The sequence below is a fragment of the Callorhinus ursinus genome, unplaced genomic scaffold, assembly GCF_003265705.2.
Source record: "Callorhinus ursinus isolate GAN/ISIS: 27379988/994484 unplaced genomic scaffold, GSC_fseal_2.0 scaffold10, whole genome shotgun sequence".
Classification (NCBI taxonomy): Eukaryota; Metazoa; Chordata; class Mammalia; order Carnivora; family Otariidae; genus Callorhinus; species Callorhinus ursinus.
The window spans coordinates 59,819,396-59,847,361 of record NW_027397072.1 but is presented as its reverse complement, the minus strand read 5'-3'; the positions used below and the strand labels follow the sequence as shown (position 1 = coordinate 59,847,361).

Below are 27,966 nucleotides of genomic sequence, written 5' to 3'. Positions count from 1 at the left end.
GCCGGGAGTGAGAGGCGCAGTGGCGGTGGCGGCAACAAGTGCCGGAGACAAGCGGTGCCGGTGACTTCCCCGCCGCCGACACCACCGGGCCGCCCCTCGCGGAGCAACGTATGGAGCGGGAGCGGCGGCAGTCGCCGGGCTGAGCCGCGCCGAGCGGCCGGGACGTGGATGCGGCCGGGATCTCCCGCCCCCGCCCCGCTGAGCAGGAGCTGCTCCCGGACAAGGTAGGGCCCCCTCCCGCCCCTCTTCCCCTCCCCCCCCGTCTCCCCCAGCTCACTCCACCGCCTTTGCATCTCTACTCCCCGCTCCCCGCTGCTTCGCACTGACTCCTCTCCCTCGCAGTCCCGTTCCTCGCCGGTTCCGGCTTCGTACCGGCGCGCCACGGGAGGAAACCGTTCCCGGGTGGCTCCCGCCGCATATTTAGGCGTCCCCCCTTCCCTCCGGCTTCCTTACCCTAGAGGAAGGGGAGAACGAAACCAGCAGCGGACTGTCTTTTTAGTCTCTTGCCTATTCCACCCCCACCCCCACGGGGCCCTGGGACATCCCCCCTCCTCGCTGCACCCCAACTTCCGGGGGAGCCCGCGCGGGGGTGATGCAGGCATTGGGAAGGGGCGTCTGGGGCCGGCGTCCTCACTTGGCTTCCGCCGCGTTTTGGGTAGGGGGCCGTGCGTATTTTCTCGCTCGCACCCCCTCACCCCACCCTCGCACTGCGCTGGTCTCGGTTGCCGCATGGGGAGATCAGGTGTTTTGCGAGCCAAAGAGCCGCCAGCCGCCGCTCCCCACCCCCATCTGCCTTCCGCTGCCACCTCCGGGTCCCCAAAGGCTGGTTTCTGTGAAACTTAGGGAGAACCTTTCGCTTTGACCTCTAAAAAATTGTTCCACGCCGCCGGCGTTGAATGATTAACCAGGCTACTAGTCTGAGACCTGGGGAGGGGGATGGGTGGGTGCTGCCCGGAGCGCGTAAGGCAGGCCTTGGCAAAACACCTCTCTGGAAGGGTGGGCGTGGGGGCGCTCGGTGGGACCCCGCGAGCGGAGAGCTTGGAGGCTGCCCGGGAACGGCAGGCGGACCCTTCTGGAGGTAGTAAAATCAAGTCACCTTAATATCCCGGCCACGGTATTTTGCACTTAGGACGGAGGAGCCCCAGAACCCATTATCTCCCTACAAGTGTCAGGGCATGAAAGCTTATCCCTGAAATTAACACATGGTAAGCCTGGGTTGGCGAGGAGGCTCCCTCTCCTCCTTAAAAACTCAGGGATGGTATGTTTGTCTTTGCTCCCCAACCCCCACGGCCTCGTGAAGCTTCCCAATTTCGTGGAAAGATAGTTTAGAACAATTATACCAAGGGAGGCCCCTCCCTTGTTGGAGCCTTGCTGGAGATTGCAGTTTGCTAAACCAGTTGGTGAATATGGGCGTCTACTTGTTATAACATTTTTCCGGTGTATTTTGCCTCGGGAGGTGGTCAACAGGGTCAGGATCGGGGCCAGGAAGGCGGGGGGATCCGAGCCTCGCCCAGTCTGAGGGCTCTCGAGCCGAGCTGTCTCCTGGTCGCGCCCATGAGGATCTGACAGCTTACCCCGGTGGGAGGAAAGGCTGGGGTGGTCACTTCTTCCCACTTTCCTAGTTCTCACTTCTCTTTCTTTTGAATAGAGGTTATTAAGCCTGGTGGAATTTGGGAGTGTTACAGAGTCCTGTGCTCTTAAATCAGATTAGATTTTAAGACCAGGGAATTGCAGAACCCTATAGAATTCTCTACATGAGAAAACCTTTCCCCCCTGCCCAGCTTTACGAATGTCTGTATCTTTGGATCTAATGTTTGAAATTACTTTTTCAGTTTGAAATACTGCTTTTCCCCTTGGCCATCTCCCAACATCAGGGGCTCACTGCTCTTCATTTCATGTGTGTTGTTGAAAGGCCTAATTCCCCATAAAAGTTCAAGTTCCCACCCTCACTGTTCACTGGTCTCGAATCTGCCAACATACGGTTCCGTGACCTCTGGCAGGTTGTTGACCATCCCAGCCTTATTTTCCATAACGGGTTTTGGGGATGGCAGCCCCTGCTCTACAAGATTGTTTTTGACGACAGACAGGATAATGTTTGTCCAACTCCTGGCTCTGCATCATGGGAATTAAGAAGCACTTAATGGGTGGTGGTCATTGTGTAATCAGTATAGAAGTTCCTCTAGGCATCAACTTCCCTTTACCAAAAACAGTAACTGGGAACCAGTTAGATTGGTCTGACACTGAAATCAGCCAAATTTGGCAGATGCAGATAAAGTTTTTTAAAATCCAAGAAATGAAGTAACCTTTTGATGAAAAGAAACATAATATGCTTTTTTTCTGGGTTTCTGATGGATAGCTGAGTAATGGCTTGTAGTTTCGAAGAGTTCTGTGTTTAAAAAAACAATTTAGATTTCTCCAATGCTAAGACACTACAGTTTTGCTAAAATAGGAAAGTGGAACTGATAATTCATGGTTGATTTTTCACTATACAATTTGTTCAAATGTGCCTTTTTAATTTTTATTATTTTTAAAATTTTATATATTTATTGGCGAGAGAGAGAGAGAGAGAGAGAGAGAGAGAGAATGAGAGAGAAAGCACAAGCAGGGGGAGGGAGAGGGAGAGCTGAGCCGGAAGCCTGCCAGTTTGTGAACCGATGGACTGACAGCCCCGGGCGGGCGGTGGGCCGGTTGGTCGGAGGAGGGACTGCATCCCAGGACCCTGGGATCATGACTTGAGCCGAAGGCAGACGCTTAACTGACTGAGCCACCCAGGTGCCTCTAAATGTGTGCCTTTTTTAGAGGTACATTGGAGAAAAAGGAGTTATATTAGGAAATGAGGAATCTAAAAAAAAATGGATCATTCTGCCTTACATGATGCGTTGTTGATACAAAGCTAAGATGTTCTGGATAGAAATGCATGAGGCTTTTTCAGCTGATGCAGGATAAGGGAAAAGATGAATCCATTGTTTCTTAAAGAAACTTTGAAACTTCAAATTTTAATGTTTTCTGGTAATGCCTGTTTTTTGTTGTTGTTGTTGTTCTGTTTCTTTTGAAACCATAATTTAGGGATCCTGACCTGGTGCTGCGAATGTGCCTGAAGTGTACTGTGTTCTTAACATTGGGTCAGTGCTTTTAATTCTTTCTAACTTGTTTAATAGCCACAAAATTTGACTTTCCTTAGTTTTTTTGACAGTTTTATTGGACAGTTTGTTAAAGACTTCAACAATTAATAAATGCCAATGGTTACTTTTATAAACATTAAGATTCTTGCAACTGGGATAATACTTGGTTATATAATCTATTGCAACATGCCCAATTGTGGTGTATAACTAACTTACCAATACTGGAAAACTCTCATAAAGGCCTTTTGGTCTTATATGCAGATGCTCAGAGGGAACTAAAATTTCAATCAATTGCCTTGTAATTTTAGTATATACAGAATGTTAAAACATGAATTAAACCAGGCTCTGACAATTTGAAGGTTGGTTTTCCTGGCTGACCTAATCAAAAGCACCCAGGAGGGACCACAGCACATGTAGCCAACAGGTGTGTAGATACAGCTATCTCCTCCCCCACACTCACCCCCAGGGTGGGATAACTGTTAACTAGGTGGCTTGCCAAAGATTTCTCCAAATGGTAGGATGAATAAATTCCTCTCTCTGGGGAGGCAATTACCGTTCAAATAAGAGGTATATGTGTGTGGTATAAGACTTTAAGAGAATTGATGTAATGATTTCATCATCACCTGGTGATGAGGCTTTGCTAGTCTGAACAGAACTTCAGTGGGAAGCACTTGTACTTGATGGAGAATTTGTTATTAGGGCATTTGTGGTAGTTACTTTATTGCCGGAAAAAGTTCATTGCACCAGTTTTCTATATGTTAGAACTCTGAGCTGAGATTTTGCACTTACTGTGTGTTGCCACTACTGTGAACTTGATGTTCTTTGCCCATCAGCTTTGTCTCCTTGCCTTTCTTAATTTTTGTAACAAAATTCAAATTTCCTTTTTTTTTTTTTTTTTAAGTAGGCTCCATGCCCAGCGTAGGGCTTGAACTCACAGTCCTGAGATCAAGAGTCTCATGCTCTACTGTCTGAGCCAGCCAGGTGCCCCCAAAATTCAAATTTCTTTTGAGAGTTAGCATTGTTGATAAAGTTATAACATGTCTTGAAATATTTTGTGTAATTTTAGCTTTAGGTGTTTCTATAGATGACTTTGCTACAAATGATTTTCTGTGCATCTGTGAACATTCCCTTAGAGCAGGGTTTAAAATTGTATTCTGATGTGGCTACAGAGGGGAAATTCCCAGTAGCCAGGAAATTGATACTCTACTTTTCATTCTGTGGCATTTAAAAACAGGTTTATTGTTCCAGTGTTTTCACTCTGATGTGATTAGGATGTACGTTGCTTACCAGAATACTTTAAAAAAAAAATGATTATCCGAGGGAGTCAATTCTAGAGTGTGGCCAGGTTCTGTCGGAGTGGTGGTTTAGTGGTTAAGAGTATGGACTTGGAGTCAGTCAGATGAGGAATTTTTTTTCTTTAACTTGAGGTATAGCATCCAGTAAAGTGAGAAGTGCTCTGATACTGTATGTACTTGCTGAATGTATATCCACCACCCCGCTCAAGAAGTAAACATTTTCAGGACCCCAAAATGTGCCTGTGCCATTTCTAGTCAGTAACCACCCCCTAGAGGGAACTTTCATATCATCTTAGATGTGACTGCTTTCACATAGATTGGTTTTGCCTGTTCTTGAACCTAATAGAAATGGAATTATAGAATCATACTGTGTATAGTCTTTTGTGAAACAGACCTGGTTTTGAGTTGGTTTTTGCCACTGTGTGACTGTAGTTACTGTGACTAAGTTCCTTAACTTCTCTGAGCCTCAGTTTCTTCATTTGTGAAGTTGGGGGAGATGAAACTCTTCTCTCAGACTTACTAGGAAAATTAATGTGATCATGCACCTCAAATATCTAGCACCTCATGCTTGACATGAGGTTTCCTTGTCCCCCTTTTATTTCTTTAAAAAGGTGATAACTAAAGGGGCGCCTGGGTGGCTCAGTTAGTTTAGCGTCCAGCTCTTGATTTCAGCTCAGGTCGTGATCTCATGGGCAGTGGGATTGAGCCACACTCAGCAGGGAATCTGCTTGAGATTCTCTCCCCCTGCCCCCTTCTCCAACTCATGTGTATGTAGGTCTCTCTCTCTCTCTCTCAGAATAAATAAATACATCTTTAAAAAAATGTGGTAATGGGCGCCTGGGTGGCTCAGATGGTTAAGCGTCTGCCTTCGGCTCAGGTCATGATCCCAGGGTCCTGGGATCGAGTCCCGCATCGGGCTCCCTGCTCCTTGGGAGGCTGCTTCTCCCTCTGCCTCTCTCTCCCTCTGTCTCTCATGAATGAATAAATAAAATCTTTTAAAAAAAATGTGGTAACTAAAGCAATTATATCTTCCTTGTTTTAATAATGCTATTTTACTATAAAAGTTACGTTGGTCTTTTGCTGAAAGTTAGAAGCCAAGTCTTTGTTGATTCAACACTTTGTTGATGTAGCTTTCAGCTTAAATAAGACATATTATGTCTTGGTAACTGATTGTCTATTATTTTTTTAAAAATTTATTTATTTTGGAAAGAGAGAGCGAGCGAGTGGGGGGGAGGGACAGAGGGGGAGAGAGAGAATCTCAAGCAGACTCCCCAAGACCTGAGCTGAAATCAAGAGTCAGACGCTTAATGGACTGAGCACACAGGTGCCCCTCCTGTTATTTTTAATCTACATTTTCTCTATAAGTCATGAAATGACAGTCATTGAAATGTCCCATTTAGAGCCGATCAGTCACTTGCTGTCACTTGCATGGTATAAGCTAGGGTGCAATGGTGACAGTTAGTTTACACTTGATTATGAAATCTATGGAAGAGTTTAGATAAGAGGGAACAGTAAGTGCCTGGGATATCCAGAACAATGTTTACTGCTTTATGTTTTGTGAAATAATTATTTCAGAAGTGAAAGCACAGGGCCAGTTGTTAGGCTCAGACCATTGCATGCTCAGACAAACCTTTTAAAACATTCGCAACTTCTATAATCTTCCTCTGCAAGTAGTATATATATTCAGTGTTTCTCATGTTCCCAGTGTTCTGGTGGGCTTTTTGGATACTTTCTATTTTTGGAGCCACTCTTTAAATATAACTCGGGTGGTACTGTGGCATTCTTTCTAAAAGACTTCTTTTTCTTATGATGTTTATTTAGGGGAAAAAAACAAGGTAAAGGAAAAGAAAATTTCATCATCTCTTAACACTGTAACTACTCTTAACTTGGTTTGGATCCTTCTAGGTTCTTTTCTCTGCATCTGTACGCTTCCAAAATGGGCTTAGGAAAAACACATTGCTGATGCTTTGGGCAAATTTAAAATGGGTTGTATGGCTTGTCTAGAGATATATGTGACTGAGAGAGGGTGTGAGGTTCAAATCCATCCCCACTCTGGCCCCTACTTGTGGCTGTACCATTGTCAGGAGTGCTGGGCGTGCCATCTCCCAACACTCCCATCAGGACCCCTGTCTTCCGGATTACAGTAGCTGAGAGAGAATACCTGTCCTTGGGACCCCCTCCCCCTGAGACCTCAAGATGATGTATAATCAGATGAGCATTTTGTTCACTTAGCATTAATTGAGCACTTACTCTATGCCTAGCACTGTGCTTGGCCCCATGTGTATTCCTAGGTAGGTCAGATACAGTTCTGCCCTCGAGTTAGCAGTCTGTGGACACTCTAACCCAGAACTGATGAAAAAGTGTTCTTGTAGAGGTGCAAGCAATGTGCAGTTTGGGGGGGCAGCTAAGAAAGGCTTCCTGAGGAAGTGGTGTTTAGGCTTAGCCTTAATGGATGAATTAATGACTGTTCGGAGGGCAGAGGCAGGTATTGCAGGCTTATGGCAGTGTGTCAGGGAAATAGCCGGTGATCCTGCGGGTTTGGAGGTCAGGGTGTTTAGGAAGGGGTAATAGGACACGGTGCAACCCTAGTGACCATGCAAAGAAGTGGCACTGGATAGTTATGGAGGTCGTGAGAGCCATGGAAAGTTCCTGCAGAGAGAATGTGGTGACAGGTCAGGGTCAGGCTTGCATTTAGGAAGATGAGCTTGAGCCTGACAGGTCGATGCAAGGCAGGTGTGATCATGGGCCGTCATTTTACAGCCTCCTGATGGGGAATGGTTTTCCCATTTGCCCCTCAGTGGTCTGTTCTCTGAAAGAAGGTGGAGGAATATTTAAAAACTGACATTACTTTATACACTTCTCTAATGAGACACCTCCAGTGGCTCCTGCTCTTGTCAGACTAAAGCCAGGGTTCTTCTGTCACCTCCCAGGCTCTTGGTTCCCTTGACTCTAGCCACACTGGTCTCTGTGCTCTCCTGCCTCTGGCTGTTCCCTCTTCCTGCCCCACTCCTGCACCTTCTTTTTGAGAAGAGAGGTTTCGCTTATCTGTACAGTCCTTTGTATTTTGTCTGAGTTCTTACCAACCTTCTGATAATTGGCCACATAACTTTATTCTTGGTTGTCTGTTTTAAACACTGCTCCGTTAGAGTAGGTGCTTGATACGTGCTGAATTCGGTCACTTCATCAATCTTTCTGGAGGAAAAGTGAGTGCCCAAACCAGGCCAGGGATGGTACAGGATTAAAGTGTATATATGTGATTTATTTGAAAGAGAGTGAGAGATAAAAAGACTCATGTTGGTGGGACGGGATTTGGAAACCAGTACAGGAAAGTATGAAAGGGGTGATCTACAGATAGAGTACATTGGGGATTTTTTTAACATTTAGGACATTGGAGTCTGTAGTGGTGTCTCAGAGGGTCCAGGGGATAGGAGCAACGGAAGACCCAGCAATAAGCTTGAGCCCAGAACTGTGGAGAGCACCCATTTGGGGGCATGAGGCCAGGAGCAAAGCTGCCAAGGTGCAGGAGAACAAGAAAGAGAATCTGGGTTCGGTGGTCTTGAATTTGGGGTGAATTTTGGGGTGTTAGGTGCCCTGGGAAGTCAGGAGAGGCCAAGGACTATGATGATTCTAGAAGATGGAGGGAATTGGGAGGGTCAGGGCATGACAAGGAGCAGAACCTTTTCAGGATGTTGGCAGAGAAGGGAAAGAGGGGCTTGTGTCTGGAGCTACTGGGAGGGAGAGCTTTGAAGGTGAAGGAGAATGGAGATCCACCCTCCGTAGCGTACATCAAACACTGTCACAGGGCACGGTAATCTTATGAGGGCTGGGGAGTGGCTTACTGTAGCGGCCCATGTGGAGAACTTGAAGTAGATTTTGGTTGTAGCGCTGACTTAAAAACAAAAAACCTTTGTAACCATGGCAACCTACTTAGCTTTTTTTTACCTCCCCCACCCCCACAAAATAGGAAAAAACCTACACAGCTAACCTCACGTGTTGATTGTTTAAATCCAGTTCAGTCATGAATATGAAAGCGTTAACACTCCAGTAAGGTTATTTCTATGGACCATAAACTTGCTAAGGTTTTTAATTTGTGCTTCAGAATTATGTTGCTTTTTATTTTCTTTGAAAAGCACTTAACATCCAAATGCTTCTCTGAAGTGCTTCTTTTTTGAGTCCCGATCAGAGAGTAACACAATTGTGTTAAAAAACCAAACCAAAACAAAATAAAACCTTCAAGTCTAGCTCTAGATTATTCATTGGGAAGCCTAGTGATGTTTTCAGAATCAAATATAGTTGTTTAGCCTTGCAAGGGTCTAATTGGGTTTGTTACAAATACCGTCTTTTCTTAATATTTAACATTTGGAACTAACGAAATATATTTTACATTTATTATTTTATGCTGAATCTGACGTTTGTTTATAAGGAATTTATGTAGCTTTTATTCTTAAATGAGATGCAGCCGTTTTATTTTTCTTCTCTTTGCCACATAAGGAATTATTTTCTTCAAATGAACTTAAAATATCTCTCATGAATACTTCTATTTTTAACTGACTGTTTCTCTCTTTTGAATTTTTTTTCCTTAAGTTTCTGATGGATCCTTTAAAAAAAAAAAATCCTCTTTATAATGGAAATTTTCCAACCAGTGCAGATACAGAGTGATAGAATGAAGCCGCAGGTGGCTGTCACTGGGTTCAGCATGATGGCCTCTCTGTTTTTGTCCGTACCCCACGCATGAGTAGGAGGCTGTGTGGGCACCACCCAGAGTGGGAGGGCACATCCTGCTGGACCTCCAGGTCACCAGTTGGAGAAGTAGAAACCATGGGAGTGTTTGGACCCCCCATGGGGAGGGAGCGGCGAGCAGAGAGTGGACCCTGGGTGATACACGATTGCTGTGGTCCCTGATATTTCCAAGTAGGTGATAGCCTGTGACATGTGAAGGTAACATTCACAGACATACTTAAAATTAGATGATTTAAGCTGCTTGGTAAAAGAGGCCCCGTTTCTAAGCTGCTCTGTCTTGTGCTCATATATTGAGCAAACATAATCTCTTTTATTTTGGCAACATAAATTTTTCTTGGCAGGTGGCCAAAGAAAGAAGTGTTACCATTTCATCTCTTTAAATATGTGGAGGTAAGTCTTGGTTGAACAGCCCCCTTTTAATAGAACATTTGGATAAAAGGCCAAAATGTCTGTTTTGAGGATGTGTATTTTCAATCTATATGATTTATTTTGATATTTGAAAAAGCAACTTTAAAAAACAATCCTTAAGCTTCTTTTAGTAACTTCTTGAAATTTGACATGTGAGGAAGGGAAAAGAGGCAGGAAAGGGAGAGGAGTCTAGGAGAAGGGAACTGGGGGGGGCAGTTTGCTTGTTTGGTACCCCATTCTGAAGTTGCCACCCTAGGGTCACTTGTCACTAGAAAGGTGGTCCTCTGGGATAAGGATGGTCCCTGACTCTGGAGGAGAGGTGGCATCCCAGGGGGAGCCCTGTTTAATTGGATCCTCTGTGTAAGGAGCGGTGGCTGGGGTGCTTTCACCTCGTGATTATAGCACATGTTGGGGGGTGTGCCTTGGTCCCGCCTCCCCCTGGGGTTCAGAAAGAAGGATATTGGCTCACCTGGAACCGTTTAGGCTGGGGAGCATTGCTAGGGGTGAGAGCTGGGTTCTGGGTAGCTAGCTCTTGGTATTCCTTTTGGGAGGTTCCAGTTTTGGGGGACTCCCAAGTGCTGGGAGGGAAGATTCAGTACAGGGCACTAAGGGAATGAGGGTATCCTCGTGGAGGAGGCAGTGGCATTTGAACCTGGGTCTTCCAGGAATGGTGAGGATTTAGAGGCAGGAGAATGGACAGTTCAGGCTGGGGGAAGCTAGCATGTGCAAAGGTGTGGGAGGGGAGGACGGGAGTTGTTCTTAAGGGGTGCAGGTGCCCTAGGAGTTCTCTGAGAGGCGACTGTGAGGACAGCATACTTGAATCTAGAATCAGGTCTTTGTGAGAGTGCTTAATGAGGATGGGGGTGCCTACCTCCCCTGTACCCTAACCCTGCCAACCGTGCAGCTCCATGTTTGTCTTCAAGTTTGGCAGCAACAGGGATGTAAACCCATCCGGCTTCCCAGTTCCTGCCACTCTCCTTCCCTTCACTCTCCATCTTGGGAACCTTGGGCCAGTTTTGGAAGCAGTTGACTTATCTGTAAAATGAGGATACCTCAGGAACCATTTCAGAGGACTAAGTACCCAGTTGGGTCCTTGGCATGCTTCCCGGCACGTGGACAAGCCCTCTGTGAATGGGTAGGGGCTGGTATGCACTTGTTAATCTTGTTGTAAGGAGTGTCCCTGGTACCTCTATCCCATTCCTTCGTTTCTTGTCTCCCCTCTCCCCGCAAGGTATTAGGTCTCTTGGGTCCTTCGATTTTATACAACATGATTTAAATCTCTGCACAAGCCAATTCTGCACAACCTTCTATGATTTTCATTCATTTTTTTAGAACAGTGAGTCAGGCAGTCAACTCAGGGCTGCTCCTCTAAGGGACTCTGAATGGGTATGAATGGAGTCCTGGAAGCAGGGGCGTGGTACTCATGCCCCTTGGTGTCACTTTCATTGTAACTAAGGGCAGGTGCTCTTTACGAAAGTGTGTCGCTGGGAACCTTCATCCTAACAGCCAAGAAATGGAGACTTCCCAGGGCAATTTATTAGATTACTTAACATAAACACAATGAATGTCGTTGGTATTGATTTAAATATTAAAGTTACAAAAGAAGTCTGATACATTATTTGCAATCTCAGTTTGCAGCATGTTCAAACAATGTTTTCTTGATTTGGGGAGGTTATATTTTTATATTAGAAGGAAGACAGATGGAAACATTTATTTTTCAGGAAACTGATGGACATGCTCTCAAAGTCTACATTTCGTAAGGTCAAGAGTGGCCAAATATAATTTAATAAAAGTGGGAAGGGCAGTGGTTGATTTGAAAATTTGCCTGTAGAGCTTGTGGGAAGTGACTTAGATAAATCTCTATGCCAGAGAAAATGGAAGATTGGATCTGGCAGTCCAGGTGCTTAACATTAAGGTGATTGTTTTAAAATAAAGTTCTACCTCTTTTTGTGGTCAGTTATCACAACCCACGGAATTAAGTGGTGGGGGAATGACGTAATTTTGAAAGTCAATTTTAAAACTTTGATGAGAGCCAACTTTTAATTTTGTTAACAAGTTAGTCATTAAATGAAATTTTCATGTATTTTTACTATGTAAAAATGACAGTAATCTCTTTTCCGATACTTCTACGAAAATATTCTCTCTTAACTTGATTTCATCAGCTTTTCTTTATAAGTGTCTGTAGACAAAAGGAGCCCACATAGCAGGCACCAGATTACCTCCTCCCCTCCCTATCTCTTTATACCAAGATTGCCAAGCCATGCTGATGGCCTACTTATTTCCAGAAGCATTTATACAAGGTCAGTTTGATAACTTAGTTTATATAATGGGGTTCTTTTCTAGTCCAGTACTGTAATTTATGCTTGTGCATTTTTATTAATTTGTGATCACCTTCCAACCCTTTGGCCTATGTTTGCTTATAGATTTATTTAATCATTTTTAGTATATGTGCTGCCGAAGTGAGCACATAGATTTATTTAATCATATTAGACTGTTTCCTGAGATGTTTTTAGGTTATGTGCTGCATGGAGATAATGACATCTTTTAATGCTTCCGTGATGGCTTGGGGTGAGGCCTTGAGGGGGAAAGCCCTGGAATTGGAGAAGGCTTAGAGCCCTTGGGAAGAGGAGTGGCCTGATCTCACAAATAGCCAGGGGCCAGGGATGGGACTCTGGGGGGGGCTGGAGATGGAAGGCCTGTGTGTGAAATTATTCAACAATGACTTGTTTAGAGTATGTTGACTCTTGATCAAAAAGATAAAAATTTTAGTTAGTCCTGGGACGCCTGGGTGGCTCAGTCATTAAGCATCTGCCTTCGGCTCAGGTCATGGTCCCAGGATCCTGGGATCGAGCCCCACATCGGGCTCCCTGCTCGGTAGGAAGCCTGCTTCTCCCTCTCCCATCCCCCTGCTTGTGTTCCCTCTCTCGCTGCGTCTCTCTGTGTCAAATAAATAAAATTAAAAAAAAAATTTTTTTAGTTAGTCTTGTTTCTTTACCGCTCCTCCCCTTTTATGTCCTCCTCATCTTCAGATTCATTGACTAAGTATCAATATACTGTCTGAGCGGCAGACACAAGAGATACAGAAATGAATGTGGGTATGGCCCTGCCCCTGGCCTTGAGGCCCCCCACATCCTGTGGGTGTGTCAGACTTGTTACCAACAAGCGTGGATAAGTCAGATAAACGTGTGTGTTAGGCGTTCCAGCAGCAAAGGGGAAGCAATACGCACACATCCGGGAGAGGGGTTTGGGGATGGTGCCACTCTAGCAGTGCTGGAGCAGTTGGCTTCTTTGCCTTTTTCTTATTTATGTTGAAGGCCTAGAATTGAAGCTGCGGACTGTGAGGAAAAGACTTGTCACTAACGGTAATTCTCACTGCTGGACTCACCCACCTGATTCTCCCCGTGGTGGCGGGGGTGGGAGGGGCATCAGCTAAGACTCTGGGCCTCCTGGTACCTTGGTTTCCTTTTCTGAAACTGAGGTGATTGGAGTAGATGAGCTCTCAGGCCCTGGAGAGGAAATTCTTACGGCTTCTTTGTGGTAACAAACTTGGTCTGTGATCTGTGCGTGTGGAATGGGTGTGCTCGTGATGGAGAAAACCAGTGAAAGGGTGAGATGGTACAGTTTGTGGCTAACACTCACTCTTTGATCATCTCTTCTGACATGGGCCGGGATCCTCTCCTCTCCTGACTTCTAGGCCAGCTCTGCACTAACCTGTAGCCGGGTACAGGGCCGTGCTGGGATCCCTCACTTTAGGCCCTGCTGCTGGAGGCGAGGGGGATGAGAAGGCAGCATTTCTCTGTGTAAACAGCTCTCACAAAAGGGTTTGCCTGGTTGAGTTTGTGACTGGGCCGGTTTAAGCCCCTGCTGGCCCCTCGTTCTTTAGTGTGGATAAATACCTGACACACATCTGCAGGGACTCCAGCCCTGGTTGGGAAGGTGCCTGCCTTACCGGATCAGGACCTCTGGCACCTTCAACCAATGAACAGTTCCCAACAGGCGATCTAAAGGATTTCTCTCATGCTGATTAAGATTTTCATTACTAAATTACTTTTTTTTTTTTAAGCCTAACTTTATTTGGGGATTCTTGAAATCTTCTTGAGCACCAACATTGTGTGGTAAGAAAGAGTGAGCTTAGTCTTGGGGTCAGGGTCAGGGTCCAAATGCTGGCTCTTCCAGGATTAGCTCCATAACCTCAGACTAATTGCTTCACATTTTTGAGCTTGCAAAGATTAAATGAGAAGAGAACCACCGACATAGAAAAATGGGAAAGGGCATGAGGAGTAGGAAAATCAGGAAGGAAGGACGTGAAAAGAACAGTGTAAATTAAAACAGGGAGACGTCCTTTCTTTGTAAAGATTAAAAAGGCAGCATCCACGGTCAACTCATCGATAGCTCCGTGTTCTTGGGTGTGTGGTGAAGATAAACCAGTCTGGCCTTTCATTTTGGTGGGGGAATGGAAGGGGAGGAGAGGAGATAATTTGATTGTTAACTTTCTCTCTGTAGTTTTTCCAAAGGAGATAATAAGACAAAAAAGATGCATTTATGAGGTTGTTCATCAATGTTTTTTGATTATGTGGAAAATCACAGACAACTCACTGGTCGTGATTGGTAAGCCAGAACAGATTCCTGTGTTCCAGTAGAGATGCACGAGAGCTCTGCTGATAGGTGACAGACTTCTCAGATCATGCTCTTTCCTCTGTGAACTGCATCTGCTGTACGGAAATTGAATCTCAGTGGGGCACCTGGGTGGCTCAGTTCGTTAAGCATCCGACTCGATTTCGGCTTTTGGCTCAGGTCATGATCTCAGCGTTGTGAGATCGAGCCCTGCATCAGGCTCCGTGCTGTGCGCGGAGCCTGCTGAAGATTCTCTCCCCCTCTGTCCCCTCCCTCTCCTACTAAAACTAAAAATCTCAGTGAATGCAGAAGCCAACTGTTTTGTTTCTCAACGTGGACATCAATTTGGAGTTCTTCATTTTCCCTTATTTCATATTCCTGTGTGATTTAGTGCATTTTCTTTTCTTTATTTTTTTTAAATAGAGGGCCTGTGAAAGAAGGAGAACACATTCCGGCAACCTCTCCAGTGGTTGCACTTGTAAGTGAGGCACAGCTATGGGTCCTCTTCTGGGGAGAGGCCCTGGGCCCACCAGCACTTACCTCCTCTTCCCAGTGTGGTCTCCGAGCCCACAGACCGGCTGTGTTACCTCTGCCTGCAGATGCCCTGTGCCTCACTCAGGCCCTGCCTTGACCTCTGCTGTCCACTCATGGACGGTCACCTATGTGTTGCCTATCTGCTGATTCACCAAATCAGACCCATGTTTTATGATAAACCTTTCCTCCTAACTTCACACTCAGATAAAAGTATGCTTGGAGACGAATTTGGGTCGGTGACTGAGAGACAGAGAACTTGTGCCAGCTCCAGATTCACCCTGTGTTGCTGATATGTGAAAATGGATCAGGGCCTTCAGATATTTTACCTTTGCCTTCTGTAAGTTGAGGCTCTGAAGAGGATGTTGCAGAAGCATGGGATTTTCCTTCCTGGTTCCCAGGGTCTAGAACTAGGCTTCTGTAGAACCTGCTGTTTTGCACGCCTAGGGGCCTACAGGGCATGGCTTTTTCCAGCTCTGGCAACAGTGGTAGGATGGGGGAGACCGGGCTCACCCCAGGTCACTGCTCCCCTGTCCCTCCCCCCTCGTTAGCCCCACGTGTGTTCATACTGGAGCTTCATGATCCTGGCCACCTGGTCTTTGTCCCAGGCTGTGGCCACGAGCTGCTCTCGTCTAAGCCATATGTTGACATGCTAACCTGCCGTAGAAGGGAGTCTCCCCACTTCCTGGTTCCTGCAGCACTCTGGATTCGCTGTGCGTGGTGACGCCCTCTGCACCCTTGTTCTCTCTGCATGCCCCATCCAGCAGTCTCCAAGGCTTGTTTTCTCTCATTCTCCTGATGGGGACCCTGTGTGTTCCAGGGTTTGTTCCTGCACCCCAGAGGGTTGTTCCTGCTTTCCTGGGCACTGGACCATCTTTGGCCTGGGAACCCGGGAACTTTTCTGCCATCCATATCTTCTCAAATAAGCTCTGAACCTCTGTTCCACGTTTGTCCTTTTTCCGGTACTTTTCATCTGCCGAAGCCTACTCTTTAGAATTCTATTCCATCTTAATACTTACTCAGTTACCAGATTCTGAAACTTGTGCTTAAACTTGTGTGGTTTCTGCCTCCTGGTCAGACCCAGACTGAAATGCATCCCGTGTAACCCAACTAAGCAAACAGAAGGATGGATCGGAGAGAAATCTGGGGATTTCTCTCAGGGCCTGTTGAGAGCCTGCCAGACTGCACTGTTTGTAGATAGGTCCTGGGGCTTGGAGTGGAAACTTACCAAGGCATAGCCATGTACAGCTCCTAACAATGGCTTCCAGCACACATTAAGCTCCACAGGGCTGGGGTGCCTGGGTGGCTCGGTCAGTTAAGCATCCAACTCTTGATTTTGGCTCAGGTCACAACCTCAGGGTCATGAGATTGAGCCCCGCATAGGGCTCTGCGCTGGGCGAAGAGCCTGCTTAAGATTTTCTCTTTCTTTCTCTCTGTCTCTCTCTCAAAAAAAAGGCCTCCACAGGAAGCAACTGCCTGCCTTTCAGCATTTCTTTTCTAAGATGATTTCCCACCTAGGGAAGTGGGTGCCCCTCAGATTTTAAGTCTGTACCAAGAGCCTTCCTTCCTTGAGGCATGTTCGCCCTAGGCCTCTACTGTCAGAGCCGTGATGGAGGTAACAATTGCTCAAGGTCCTCCCCTCGCCAGGAAGGAGGTGTGGAGGCTCCCCTGTTTGGGGATAGGACAGAGAAGGGTCTGCTGCAGGGGGAGGGACAGAGCCCTCACCTGAATCCCACGCACATGTGTTTCCACCTCCCTCCCCCACCCCGCACAGGGGCATTCCCCATGCATTGGTGGGCCTGGGGCTGACTGTGGGAAATGAGGGGCTGGGCCATAGTGTCCATCCCCGTTTAACTCTTCCGATTTTGTCCCCGAACTCCTAGATTTAATACAGACTCACTACTCCTGCAATTCATCTCTCTCTTAACTCTAGAAAAAATCCTTCAAATTTTTTTCTATTGTACTTTAGTACTTTTTTGAAAAGAGGTTTATATAAATACATGTGCGTGTCATTTATGAGCACTAAGTAAGTGATTTTCCAGTGTTACCTCTTTGGAGAAAAGGTGTATATGTTTAATCCAGTTTCTACTGACTGTCTCACTGTATTCAGTGAACTTGGCCAGATGACCAAAATATCTGTCCATTTAGCAAATGTGGAATGACTCTCAGGTGCCACGTGGTGGGGCTGGGCTAATGGTGGTATCGTGGGAAGACCTTGTTATGGAATATGCCCAGGTGTAGGCCAACATAATCAGGAGAGGATGCCCTAACTCCTGGGAGGTGGGTGCTCCAGCCAGGAGGTGACACTGGAACTAATTTATTTGGAAGGAAGAGAAGCTCTTCAGAAAGGCCTTTGCAAAAGGAGGGCACTCTGTAGATGGCAGAGCGAAGCTGAGATTTTTCTGGAAGAGAAATGTGTTTGCTGTGTTTTAATGTTCAAGTGTGGATGGTGTGCAGATGGGGGGTGTTGGCTGAAGACGGAGGGAAGTCGGAATCCTGAGGAAGCGCCCTGGCTGGGACCAGAAGGCCATGTGGGTGAGAGCACTGAGGCTGGTGTCTGGGCTGGGGCGTATCCCTTCGCGGGGGGTCTCGTAGAAGAGGGGAAGAGGCCCTGAGGCCCTGAGCTCTAGCCCTGGGAAGGGAGAGAGGAGTTTTAGAAGGCAACACAGGTAGTTAACTCTTTGAGGGAGCTGTAGCTTGCTGGTGGTGGTTTGACCAAACCAGGGAACAGCATGAGCAGGGAGAGTGTGCATGTACAGGGTAGCTGGTGGGGAGGGTGTATCTGGGAGCGTGCTGGACAGTAAGGCAGTAGGCTGTCTGCGGCAGCCAGTGTTAGAGCCCGCACGGAATAGAGGAGAGGTGACGAGGAGGTGCAAGTCATGCGGGAACACGGGCCTCAGCTCCTGGTTGGACGGGGACAGCATGAAGGAGCAGCAGTTCAAAGGAATTCTGGGGTGTACCTCCAGGTGCCTGTGAAATCGACCCATTACAAATAGGGGACCTGGGAAGAGGGACCCTACAAAGCATTTAGAAGCTAATATCTGGAGTTAACTGGGCCGACCTGTGGTCTTCCTTTTGGAGGTGATGTTTAAGGTAGTGGATAGATGGGTTTCTAGAGAGGGAGAATTTATAAAAGGGGCAATGAACGACAAAACTTGAGAAATGTGCTTAGTGTTGGAGGAATCAGAACCCTTGAAGGAGCACTATTGAATGCCCATGGAGTGGTAGACAACAGACTAGAATGGTAGGTTATAGCTTCCCCATTTTACAAATGAGGAAACAGACTCAGAGAAGTCAAGTAACTTGCCCAAGGTCACACAGCTAGTAGGTAGCGTAACCAGAATTAAATTCTGGGCTGACTCCAGATGCCAGGCTGACCTTCAAAGTGAAAATGGATCTGGGACATTTCTATCCTCAAATATCTACCAGCCTTGTTTTATAGCTACATGATCTTTTACACTGAACATCTAAAACTGTTGTCAGTTTTACTAAAGGCAGGGTCAAGATGGCCTCCGGAAGGATTAATTCCCTGTCATCATTTGCTAAGTTTTCTTCTTTCCCCATTTCTGAAAGTTCTGTACATGTTTATTTGAAGCATGAACTTAGTGATAATTTTATCTTAAATGATAAATACCACTTGAGGACATCAGCCGTGCTGGGCTTTGGGGAACTGTAATCAGTTGGGGACAAGAACATGTCCTACCACTTTCATGTATAATGTTGCCTGTGGGGATGTATGCGTGAGCAGATTCATTATATGTTCTTTTCCCTTTTAATTTCAAACATGAAGTACTAATACTCATACTAATGACTATGAACCAGATCCCTTGCACGTAGCTGGTAGTTGTTCCGTGACTTAGAGATGGGAAAGCAACGTCAGAGACACATGCGTGTTCCCTCTGCGCCAGCTTCTAGGTGAGGTTATGGGGGAAGTCTTGGACCTCCCTGCCCCACCCCTGGCAAGAACCCAGGCCGGGCTTCTTGTTCCTATTAAGGAACAGGTTCTAGGTATAGCCCAGCTCTTCTGGTCCCGCTGAGCTGCTTCCCTCACACCCTGATCACCCCACTGTCTGCATGAGTTCTCTCCCCCAGAACCACTTAGCTGCAAACTGTCCCTGTCTCTATTTATCAGAGCAGAGCCTGGAAAGGGCTGGCAGGGACCAGGCAACAGATGGGAACAGCCTGGGAGGTAAGGCTTTTAGGAGAGCCACTCTCGCCAGGCTCCTGGAGGGTGGGGGAGAGCAGCGGGCCGGCAGAATGATCTGCCAGTCCTCCAAAGCGTGTACGTACGTCTGTCCTCGTGATATGGCAGTGGACTTGGGCTCTCTGCCCCTTGAGGGTTTGTGTGTCCGCTTTGTGCGGGAGAGTGAGCAGGAAGCAGGGGCTACTGGACACGAAGGCTGCTAACCCATACTGTGGTTGAGTCAAGAGCTTGGATTTCAAGCCTCCTTGCCTTAGCCTGACTGGACAGGGGTGGCTGCTTATTTTACATAATGGTTACCTTCTGGCTGTTGATGGCCACATTAAAATGTTTTCTGGCCAGCACTTTGTTTCAGTGTTTCTAGGGCGTTCAGAACTGGAGGAAACCTTTTAGGATCATCTCCTTCCATGGTTCCCACTCTAGTGTCCCTGAATGAAATACTGGGATTGCATGGACTGCATACTGGGAAATGAAATGAGGTATGTGAAGGTTTTGCCCAGAATTTTGCTTATACAGTAATCATTAATGAAGTTCACTTATTTACCACCCTGCCTCCCATATCTGGCTTTGACTCATGTAGTTTTGTAAGTTCGAATGTATAAATGTAAAGCTTTAAAATATTTAATAATTTTTAAGGAAATTAGCCATGGAAAATAAGACTAATGTCCCATTAGTCATAACCCTGTGTGGCAGCGTTCACTTGTATCAGGGTTTAAAACTGCTTGGGTTTGAATCCTGGCTCTGCCATTTACCAACTGTGTGACCTTGGGCAGGTTAAATCACCTCTCTGAGAGTACCTACCTCACGGGATTGCTGGTGCCTGGCAGGTACCTAAGTATTTACTAAAATAGGGCATGTGTGTGTTCGTAGTCCTTCCTAATAGCTGGCTTCAGATAAAGAGCACAGGCCCAAGGAAAGCTGTCAGATGGGCTGGGGATGGACATTGTCACAGAGCCTCTGCTGAACCCTGCGGGGGTGACTGTGGGACTGAGGCCATAACTCAGCTAGCTTCATAAAAATGGGGACCCAGCATTAGGAATTGTGTGTGTGCTATACTACCCACCCCAACCCCAGGGCTAGATGTGTGCGGTAGAGGCTGTTCAAGGATGGACATGGTGTGGCAGCATTAAAGAATGTTCAAATAACCTACAATCCTACCACCCCGATTAAACCAGTTTGGGTTTTGTGTGGTTATTTTATCTGAATTTTCACATAGTTTAAGCATAATATCTGTGCTGTTTTGTAATCCATTTTCAGCTAACAAGTGTATTTTTCCTGTTTCTACCTTGCTTTTCTAAATATTTTAACTGCAAAATAAAGAAGGAAGTTCTTTTCCATTAAACAGAACCAACTGAAGTGTTTTAGAAATTTCAAAACTGTTCAGACCTTATTGGGGGGAGGCTTTCCTCCCAGGCACAAGGTGAAAAGCTAAGGTTATTCTTTGTTTGCAATATGGGATTTTCTCTTATTTCTTGTTACTCACCATAAAAATTCTGTGTTTCACAGTAAGGGTTGTATAACATCTTCCCCAGCTTTGGGGTAAGTTTTCTTACTCAAATTCTTTTTAAGCAATGTAACTTCCTGCTCAGAAAAGGACACGTATTGGTTTTATGTCTGCAATGGGACTATTTAGTCAGATATTCAGAGAGCTTTTTCCCACAGATATTTTTATGGGGGTCACTGTTTTATCCTCCTTTCCATGAACTTTGGTTTGTTTTAAGAGTTCTCACGCGAGGAACCGTGCCCAGGTCACGAATGAAAGAGGGCATTTCTACTTGATGGAAATGTATAATTGAGAATCTTGGTTTTCCCATCCTTCCTTCTCAAGTTGGAAGGAATGCCCCTTAGCAAGTAGTGCTAAGAGTTAGCCTGAGCTGCATGTTTGGGAATTTGGACCTGGGAGGGCTGGCCCATTCTCAGAAGGGGGGCTGGGAGCTTCTACGCACTCCCATTTCCCATTCTTGGGAGAGTCTTGGTAATGATCAAATGTACCTGGGGTACATTTGAACTAACAAATAGTTTTCCTGTGCTTTGGGTTTTTTTTTTTTTAGTCTTGAGCCAGCCCTTGAGACTTAGCTGTTGACCTACCTGGGTCAGGTTACAAGAATGTGGCCGTGCCTTGTAGAAAATGGAGATCCAGAGAGCCCTGGGTTGGTAACCAGAAAGCTGCATCATGTCACCCTTGTCACTTAACTCCTGTGTAACATTTAGGCAGCTCAGTTAACCGTCTGTGGGCCCCCGCTTTTCTCACTGTTAAGGGGCTCTCCTTTCAGCTTCCCTTAGGGGGTGCAAATGAGAATTGCACAAGAAAACGCTCTGCGGTCTGGAATCCTTGAGCAGATAGAAGGTGGGGATGGTGTCCCTTTGAGAGCCACAGAGCCCTGTCTTGGCCAAGGTGATGGAAGTCCTGGCTGGGTCTTGGTCATGGAAATAAAAGCTTGAATTGCAGTGGATGAAGTTGGAAATCTTGGCCACGGTTGGCAAGCCTAATGTATTTCTCAGAGTATTCCCAAAAGAAGGAACAGTGCTTTCCATGACAGAAACTTCAGACTATCACTCAGACAGTTGTGGCCGGGTTCCAAATAGCCATAGCCCTGCCCCATAACCTGGATGTACAACCAACTCATTTATCTGCAGTCATCTCACATATTATTCTCCCGGAATCTTTACTTAGGAAAATTAACTCACAGGTTCACAACCTGCTATGTAGAGTTCTGTGCTTCCCTTCTTTCTTCCTTAAGCTGATCTCTCTTACTCTAGAACTTTCAGAAGTAGTCTACTGATACCCATATTCCTTTTCTGAGTTGAAAATTTTAGTAGCTGGCTGTTCACAGTGTGTGCTGTTTTTTCCTGAGTACCTTCCAAATCTTTTTCCTCATTGTAGGCTTTCTCCATTCACCCTCATTCTTTTCCTTATTGCCCTTCCTTCAAGCTGTTTATGTGAAGCACCCAAGATGTAGACATCAGAGATATGGGGCCAAGTGCTACTGTAGCTTTAGGAGAGTTATCCCAATTTAGGAAGAATCACTTGTTTTTGAAAACCATTTTGTCTCATCTAGAAACCAAAAAAAAGCCCCTCCAAAAAACAAAAAAAACCCTTAAAATTATGATTTATTTTCTTAAAAGATGGCTATTTCTTTACCTGCATGAGGTACCCCATGCAGGTACATTCTGAGTGTCCATTTGAGTTCTCCTCTCCTTATAAGTAAGGCCCAGAGCAAAGAGGTTTAAGTTGCCAAAGGTGTCTTGGACTGAGACCTTCAGTTTGCTCCTTAAATTTGCCCAAAAGCTCATTTGAAAGGAGCTGACCTAAGGAGGGTATGCACTCTAGACTTGGGTGTGGGTGTTTGAATTATTCAGGTTGTGTGTGCCTTGGGGACCTTTCAAACTGGAATCAGGGAGTAAGAAATGTCTTGTGGTTTTTTTAAACTGCCTTCTCTGGAGGAAGTTTAAGAAGGCCCTTTCTTGGGGTGCCTGGGTGGCTTAGTCAGTTAAGCGGCCAACTCTTTTTTTTTTTTTTTTTTTTAAGATTTATTTATTTATTTATTTGACAGAGACAGCGAGAGAGGGAACACAAGCAGGGGGAGGGGGAGAGGGAGAAGCAGGCTTCCCACTGAGTAGGAGCCCAATGAGGGGCACGATCCCAGGACCCTGGGATCATGACCTGAGCCGAAGGCAGATACTTAATCCTGAGCTACCCAGGCGCCCCTAAGTGTCCGACTCTTGATTTTGGCTCAGGTCATGATCTCGGGGGCATGAGATCGAGCCCTGCCTTGGGAGTCTGTTTGGGATTCTCTCTGTCCACCCCCCCCCCCCGGCCCCTGCTTGTTCACTCTCTAAATAAATAAATAAATAAAATATTTTTTAAAATGGCCCTTTCTTGGTGGCTGAGTGGTGGGATTCTTGAGGGGTGGAGGTGGGTAGTGGTTGAGAAGTGAGGGGAGAAATGGGGGTGTCGATGGGGGAGCTGCTTACTGGGTGAGCTGAGGGCTCCCACATTGTCGGCTACCTTCTTTTCTAGATATGCAAAAGCTTTAGGGGTGTGGGGGTATGGGATAAGGGATTTTTTTTTTTTTTAAGATTTTATTTATTTATTTGACAGAGAGAGACACAGCGAGAGAGGGAACACAAGCAGGGGGAGTGGGAGAGGGAGAAGCAGGCTTCCAGCTGAGCAGGGAGCCCGATGCGGGACTCGATCCTAGGACCCCGGGATCATGACCTGAGCTGAAGGCAGACGCTTAACTACTGAGCCACCCAGGTGCCCCGGTTGTTGTTGTTGTTGTTTTAAACATCTTTTACTGCTGTGTCTATAACCAAAGCTATTTAGCAGTGGTAAACACAAGCAACTAGATAGGGATCTACTAGACAGATTTTAAGAGACACAGAAGAACTTGTGAATTCCAACCCATCTAATCTGGGCTGTCCAGCATGTGATAACTTAGCAGCATTCCCAGCATGACAAACATTTCTACCTTGGGACTAGTTGTTAGAACCCAGTAAACCTAAAAATCCTCTTATATTAAAAAATAATAATAAACACTACCCTTGATTAAAATGGGCACCCAGCTTTGTTTCTTTCTAGAGGTCGGAGGAGAGTGGCTACCATTTGACTTGGTGGCCTTGGAACCCAGCACTGCCCTTTAACAGCGACTTCTTTAAAACTGTTTCCTCAGGTATAAGATGGGAATAAAAGTAACAGCACCTACTTCATAGATTCACCATATCAAAGAGGATACTACACCGTGCCTGGAATGCAATAGTTCTTAGGAATTCTAAATAATAGATTCTCAGTTGTAGAATTAGCCTGATAAGAAAATTCCTTACAGTGTATTGCCGAATGGCTTATCTTTTATTTATTTGTTTATTTATTATTATTTTTTTTATGGCTGTCTTTAAATGTTGAGCTTATCTAAATGGTTGTTCTTGTGGTCGGTCATCTATCTCAGTAGTGCTAGAACTCTGGAGTTATATCCAGCAAACTATTTTATTACTCTTTCTTCTTTTCTGCTGTTGCCCACAGCCTGAAATCTATTCTTGGCCTTTGATATTTCACGAAAATGTCATTTTCATTTTCCTTTTTCATTTTGCTATAAACAGCAGAGCTCTTCAGTATGCAGTTTGAGTTTTGACAAATGTATACATCCATGAAACCCTCGTCCAGGCCAAGACATACATAGTACATTTCTATGCCCTAGAAAGTTCCCTCCTGCCCTTTTCCAGTCAAAACATCGATCCCTATCATTTTCAGATTTCTAGGTCCTAGATTAATCTTGCCTTCTTGAACCTGACATAAATGGAATTTCAGGTCTTCTCTCTCTCTCTCTTTTTAAAAAAATTTATTTGAGAGAGAAAGAGAGCATGAACATGAGGGGGTGGGGGGGGAAGAGTGGGGGAGGGAGAAGCAGCTGCCCCGCTGAGCAGGGAGCCCAACGTGGGGCTCGATCCCAGGACCCTGGGATCATGACCTGAGCCGAAGGCAGATGCTTAACGACTGAGCCACCCAGGTGCCCCAAGGTTGTCATCATCATCTTCTTTTTTTTTTTTAAACACTCTTTGAAGTAATCGCTACACCCAACTTGGCGATCAAATGTAGGACCCCAAGATCAAGAGTCACATGCTCCTCTGACTGAGCCAGCCAGGCGCCCCTGAGGTCTGTCTTTCATGCACAGTGTTATAGTGTTGCTGCGAGTAGAAGTCATTTCCTTTTTTATTGCTGAGGGTTATTCCAGTGTATGACTATACCACAGTTGATAATCCATTCTTCTGTTGATGGTATTTGGGTCGTTCTCAGTTTTGGGCCAGTCAATTAAAGCCGGTGTGAAGCTTTCCGTTTTCTGAATATTTGGTGTGGTTAGTGTCTCCTCCACCTCCTAGCCCTGCAACCCTGGGCAAACATCTTAATCCGTCTCCCTTGCCTTATTTTCTTCATCTGTTAAATGGTGGGTTGAGAAACAATTCAGGGTTGGGACCACCATATTCTAAAAAATGAAATAGAACAAAATGGAAAATTTTTGTGAATTACATGGCAATTCACAGTTGTAACACACATATAAATACAGTTACGTGTGTTTACTGGGTCACGATATAAAATGTATTTGCTATGAATTGTGAGCAAATCAGTTTGCAACACACTGATTTGTATGTGTGTCCTTACAAGCAAGGAAGTTGCACACCTGTGAGGTTATTTAGTAAATGCATCTCTTTGCCCTCAGGTGTCTATAAGACAGCCACACTATTTACAGTCATTTATGTACTGCTTCCTATGGACCAGCCACTGTTTCCAAAGCTTTACATATAAAATCATAGAGCCCTCGCAACCATCCTATGAAGTGGGTAATTGTCCCCATCTTATAGATGGAGAAACTGAGATGTCAGTTATACAATTTGCCCACAGTCACAGAGCTAGAATGGTAGTGCCCTGATTTGAACCTAGGCAGTACAAGTCTAGAGTCTGTGTTCTCAACCACTATTCCAGAGAAGATAAAGAGGCAAGTGACATATGTCCGCAAATGCAAATTAATAATTAATTAATACAATGCTCCTCCTTTTTATTCCAGATATGAGAAATGAGTGTTGGACGTCGAAGAATAAAATTGTTGGGTATCCTGATGATGGTTAATGTCTTCATTTATTTGATTGTGGAAGTCTCCAGAAGTAGCAGCCAAGAAAAAAATGGAAAAGGGGAAGTAATAATACCCAAAGAAAAGTTCTGGAAGATCTCAGACCCCCCAGTGGCGTACTGGAACAGAGAACAAGAAAAGCTGAACAGGCAGTACAATCCCATCTTGAACGTGTTGGCCAACCACACAGGGGACGTATACGGGTTTTCCAACATAAGCCATCTAAACTTTTGTGAACCTGACCTGAGGGTCATGTCAGTGGTTTCAGGTTTCAGCAATTTGCCAGACAGATTTAAAGACTTTCTGCTGTATTTGAGATGTCGAAATTATTCACTACTTATAGATCAACCGGATAAATGTGCAAAGAAACCCTTCTTAATACTGGCGATAAAGTCCCTCATCCCACATTTTGCTAGAAGGCAAGCAATTCGGGAATCTTGGGGCAGAGGAACCAATGTGGGGAACCAGACGGTGGTGAGAGTCTTCTTACTGGGTCAGACCCCGCCTGAGGACAACCACCCAGACCTGTCAGACATGCTGAAATTTGAGAGTGAGAAGCACCAAGACATTCTTATGTGGAACTACAGAGACACTTTCTTCAACTTGTCCCTGAAAGAAGTGCTCTTTCTCAGGTGGGTGAGCACTTCTTGCCCAAATGCTGAGTTCGTTTTCAAGGGCGATGACGATGTTTTTGTGAACACCCATCACATCCTGAATTACTTGAATAGCTTACCCAAGAACAAAGCCAAAGATTTGTTTATAGGTGATGTGATCCACAATGCTGGACCCCATCGGGATAAGAAACTGAAGTACTACATCCCAGAAGTTGTTTACACTGGCGTCTATCCGCCTTATGCCGGGGGAGGTGGGTTCCTCTACTCTGGCCACCTGGCCCTGAGGCTGTATAACATCACTGACCAGGTCCTTCTTTACCCCATTGATGATGTTTATACTGGAATGTGCCTTCAGAAGCTCGGCCTCGTTCCGGAGAAACACAAAGGCTTCAAAACATTTGATATAGAGGAGAAAAACAAGAATAACATTTGTTCCTATGTAGATTTGATGTTAGTACATAGTAGAAAACCTCAAGAGATGATTGATATTTGGTCTCGGTTGCAAGATGCTCATTTAAATTGCTGAAATACATACGAACTAAGTTCTGCATAGAAAGACTGATCTTGAATAGTTCCCATGTTGTGTTCTTTCACATTAGGGGTAACTTCTATGTTAAACCATCAAAATTGCCTTTATTAGTAGTATCCATTTGAGGACCTCTAAACCCTCTAGTGTGGTACCTTCTGAAGAGGGAAAGCAGAAGATTATAATTTTTTTTATGGAGGATGTGGTGGGATGATTGGTTCTGATCCTTCCTGTGGCTAATGGCCATTATTTTCTAATTTGCCTCCCTTCTTATCTGAAATCATAAGTTTCTGGAATTTGACCATTTTAGATTATTTTTTGCCCTCATATCATATTCCTACTTTCCATTATAATGAGTGAATTATCTGCAATTTACGTGTTTATAAACTTACTGGCTACAAAGACTTTGTTTTATACGATCCAGTGGTTTTTGTTGAATGGAATTCCATTTATTTTCATGAAATTTGGATGAATTTTTTCAATTGTCTAGAAAAATTAACTTCTGTCATAATTTCTTGCCACCCCAACAGTGTTTTCTTGTGTTAATCAGGTCAGTTAATTTTGCAAAACGAGAACCAGTGTGTAACATTTATCCGGTTTACCTTGTTATGGTCTTAGGGGGCCGTATTAAGGAGAAAGTTTAACTGTTCTTGTATTTGGTGTGCTGGGGGGTATCATGATAGTTCTCAAATTTTAGTATTTGACAGTAATGAGTATGATTCTGTAGTGGTCAGATGAAAATTGAATTGACCCAGGAAAGCATATGTCATTTCTGAACTTTAAGTGAAAAGATGGAAACTGCAGACCTTCTCATGAGTGGATTGTTAGTTTAAAACTCCAGGATTCTATTCTTGCCATATTTTCACATGCCGCTTATACAAAATTATTCTGAGTAGTGACTGCTTCCCTGTCTCAGTGTAGAAGTGCCTGTGTTTTTATTTATTGTTCAGATCAAAGACCAAAACATTTTCTTAAATATATTTTGTGTAATATTTTATTTGTATACAGTGTTGTTGATGAAATATTTAACTAGAGCATGGTATTTTAAGTGTTAAGGTGTAACATATGTTAAATAAAGCTAACTGTTATTTTTGCATTTTAAAACTTGGCTTTTTTGTGGGGGTGGGGGGCTCTGAACTACTAGAGTAGATATAATTCTGCCAAACTGTTGCTTACATATACTATCTTGTAACATGCTTTCTTGAAAAATTTTTGTGTTTATAGAGATGATGCCTCTTACCACATGTGATACTGGGGACTGTAAAAAGCTGGAAATAAAGTCACTGTATTTTTAA

The 27,966-nt window shown here is 45.0% G+C and overlaps 2 protein-coding genes across 3 annotated transcripts in view; both read left to right on the top strand.

Annotated features, from left to right (window-relative positions):
• Positions 1–83: 83 nt before the first annotated feature.
• Positions 84–27,966, top strand: B3GNT2 (UDP-GlcNAc:betaGal beta-1,3-N-acetylglucosaminyltransferase 2). Of its 2 annotated transcripts, none has more exons than XM_025868706.2 (2): positions 84–224; positions 25,469–27,966. In XM_025868706.2, the coding sequence occupies exon 2, from the start codon at positions 25,478–25,480 to the stop codon at positions 26,669–26,671; it is 1,194 nt and encodes a 397-aa protein (XP_025724491.1). In that variant the 5' UTR covers positions 84–224; positions 25,469–25,477; the 3' UTR covers positions 26,672–27,966. The 2 variants fall into 2 exon arrangements, with proteins under 2 accessions (XP_025724491.1, XP_025724492.1); XM_025868707.2 differs by lacking the exon at positions 84–224 and adding an exon at positions 19,247–19,390.
• The window catches only part of EHBP1 (EH domain binding protein 1), a 715,801-nt gene continuing 688,005 nt past the window's right edge, over positions 171–27,966 (top strand). The window contains exon 1 of the mRNA XM_073897641.1: positions 171–224. The gene's annotated coding sequence lies outside the window, so the exon portion shown is untranslated. The remainder of the gene's footprint in view (positions 225–27,966) is intronic.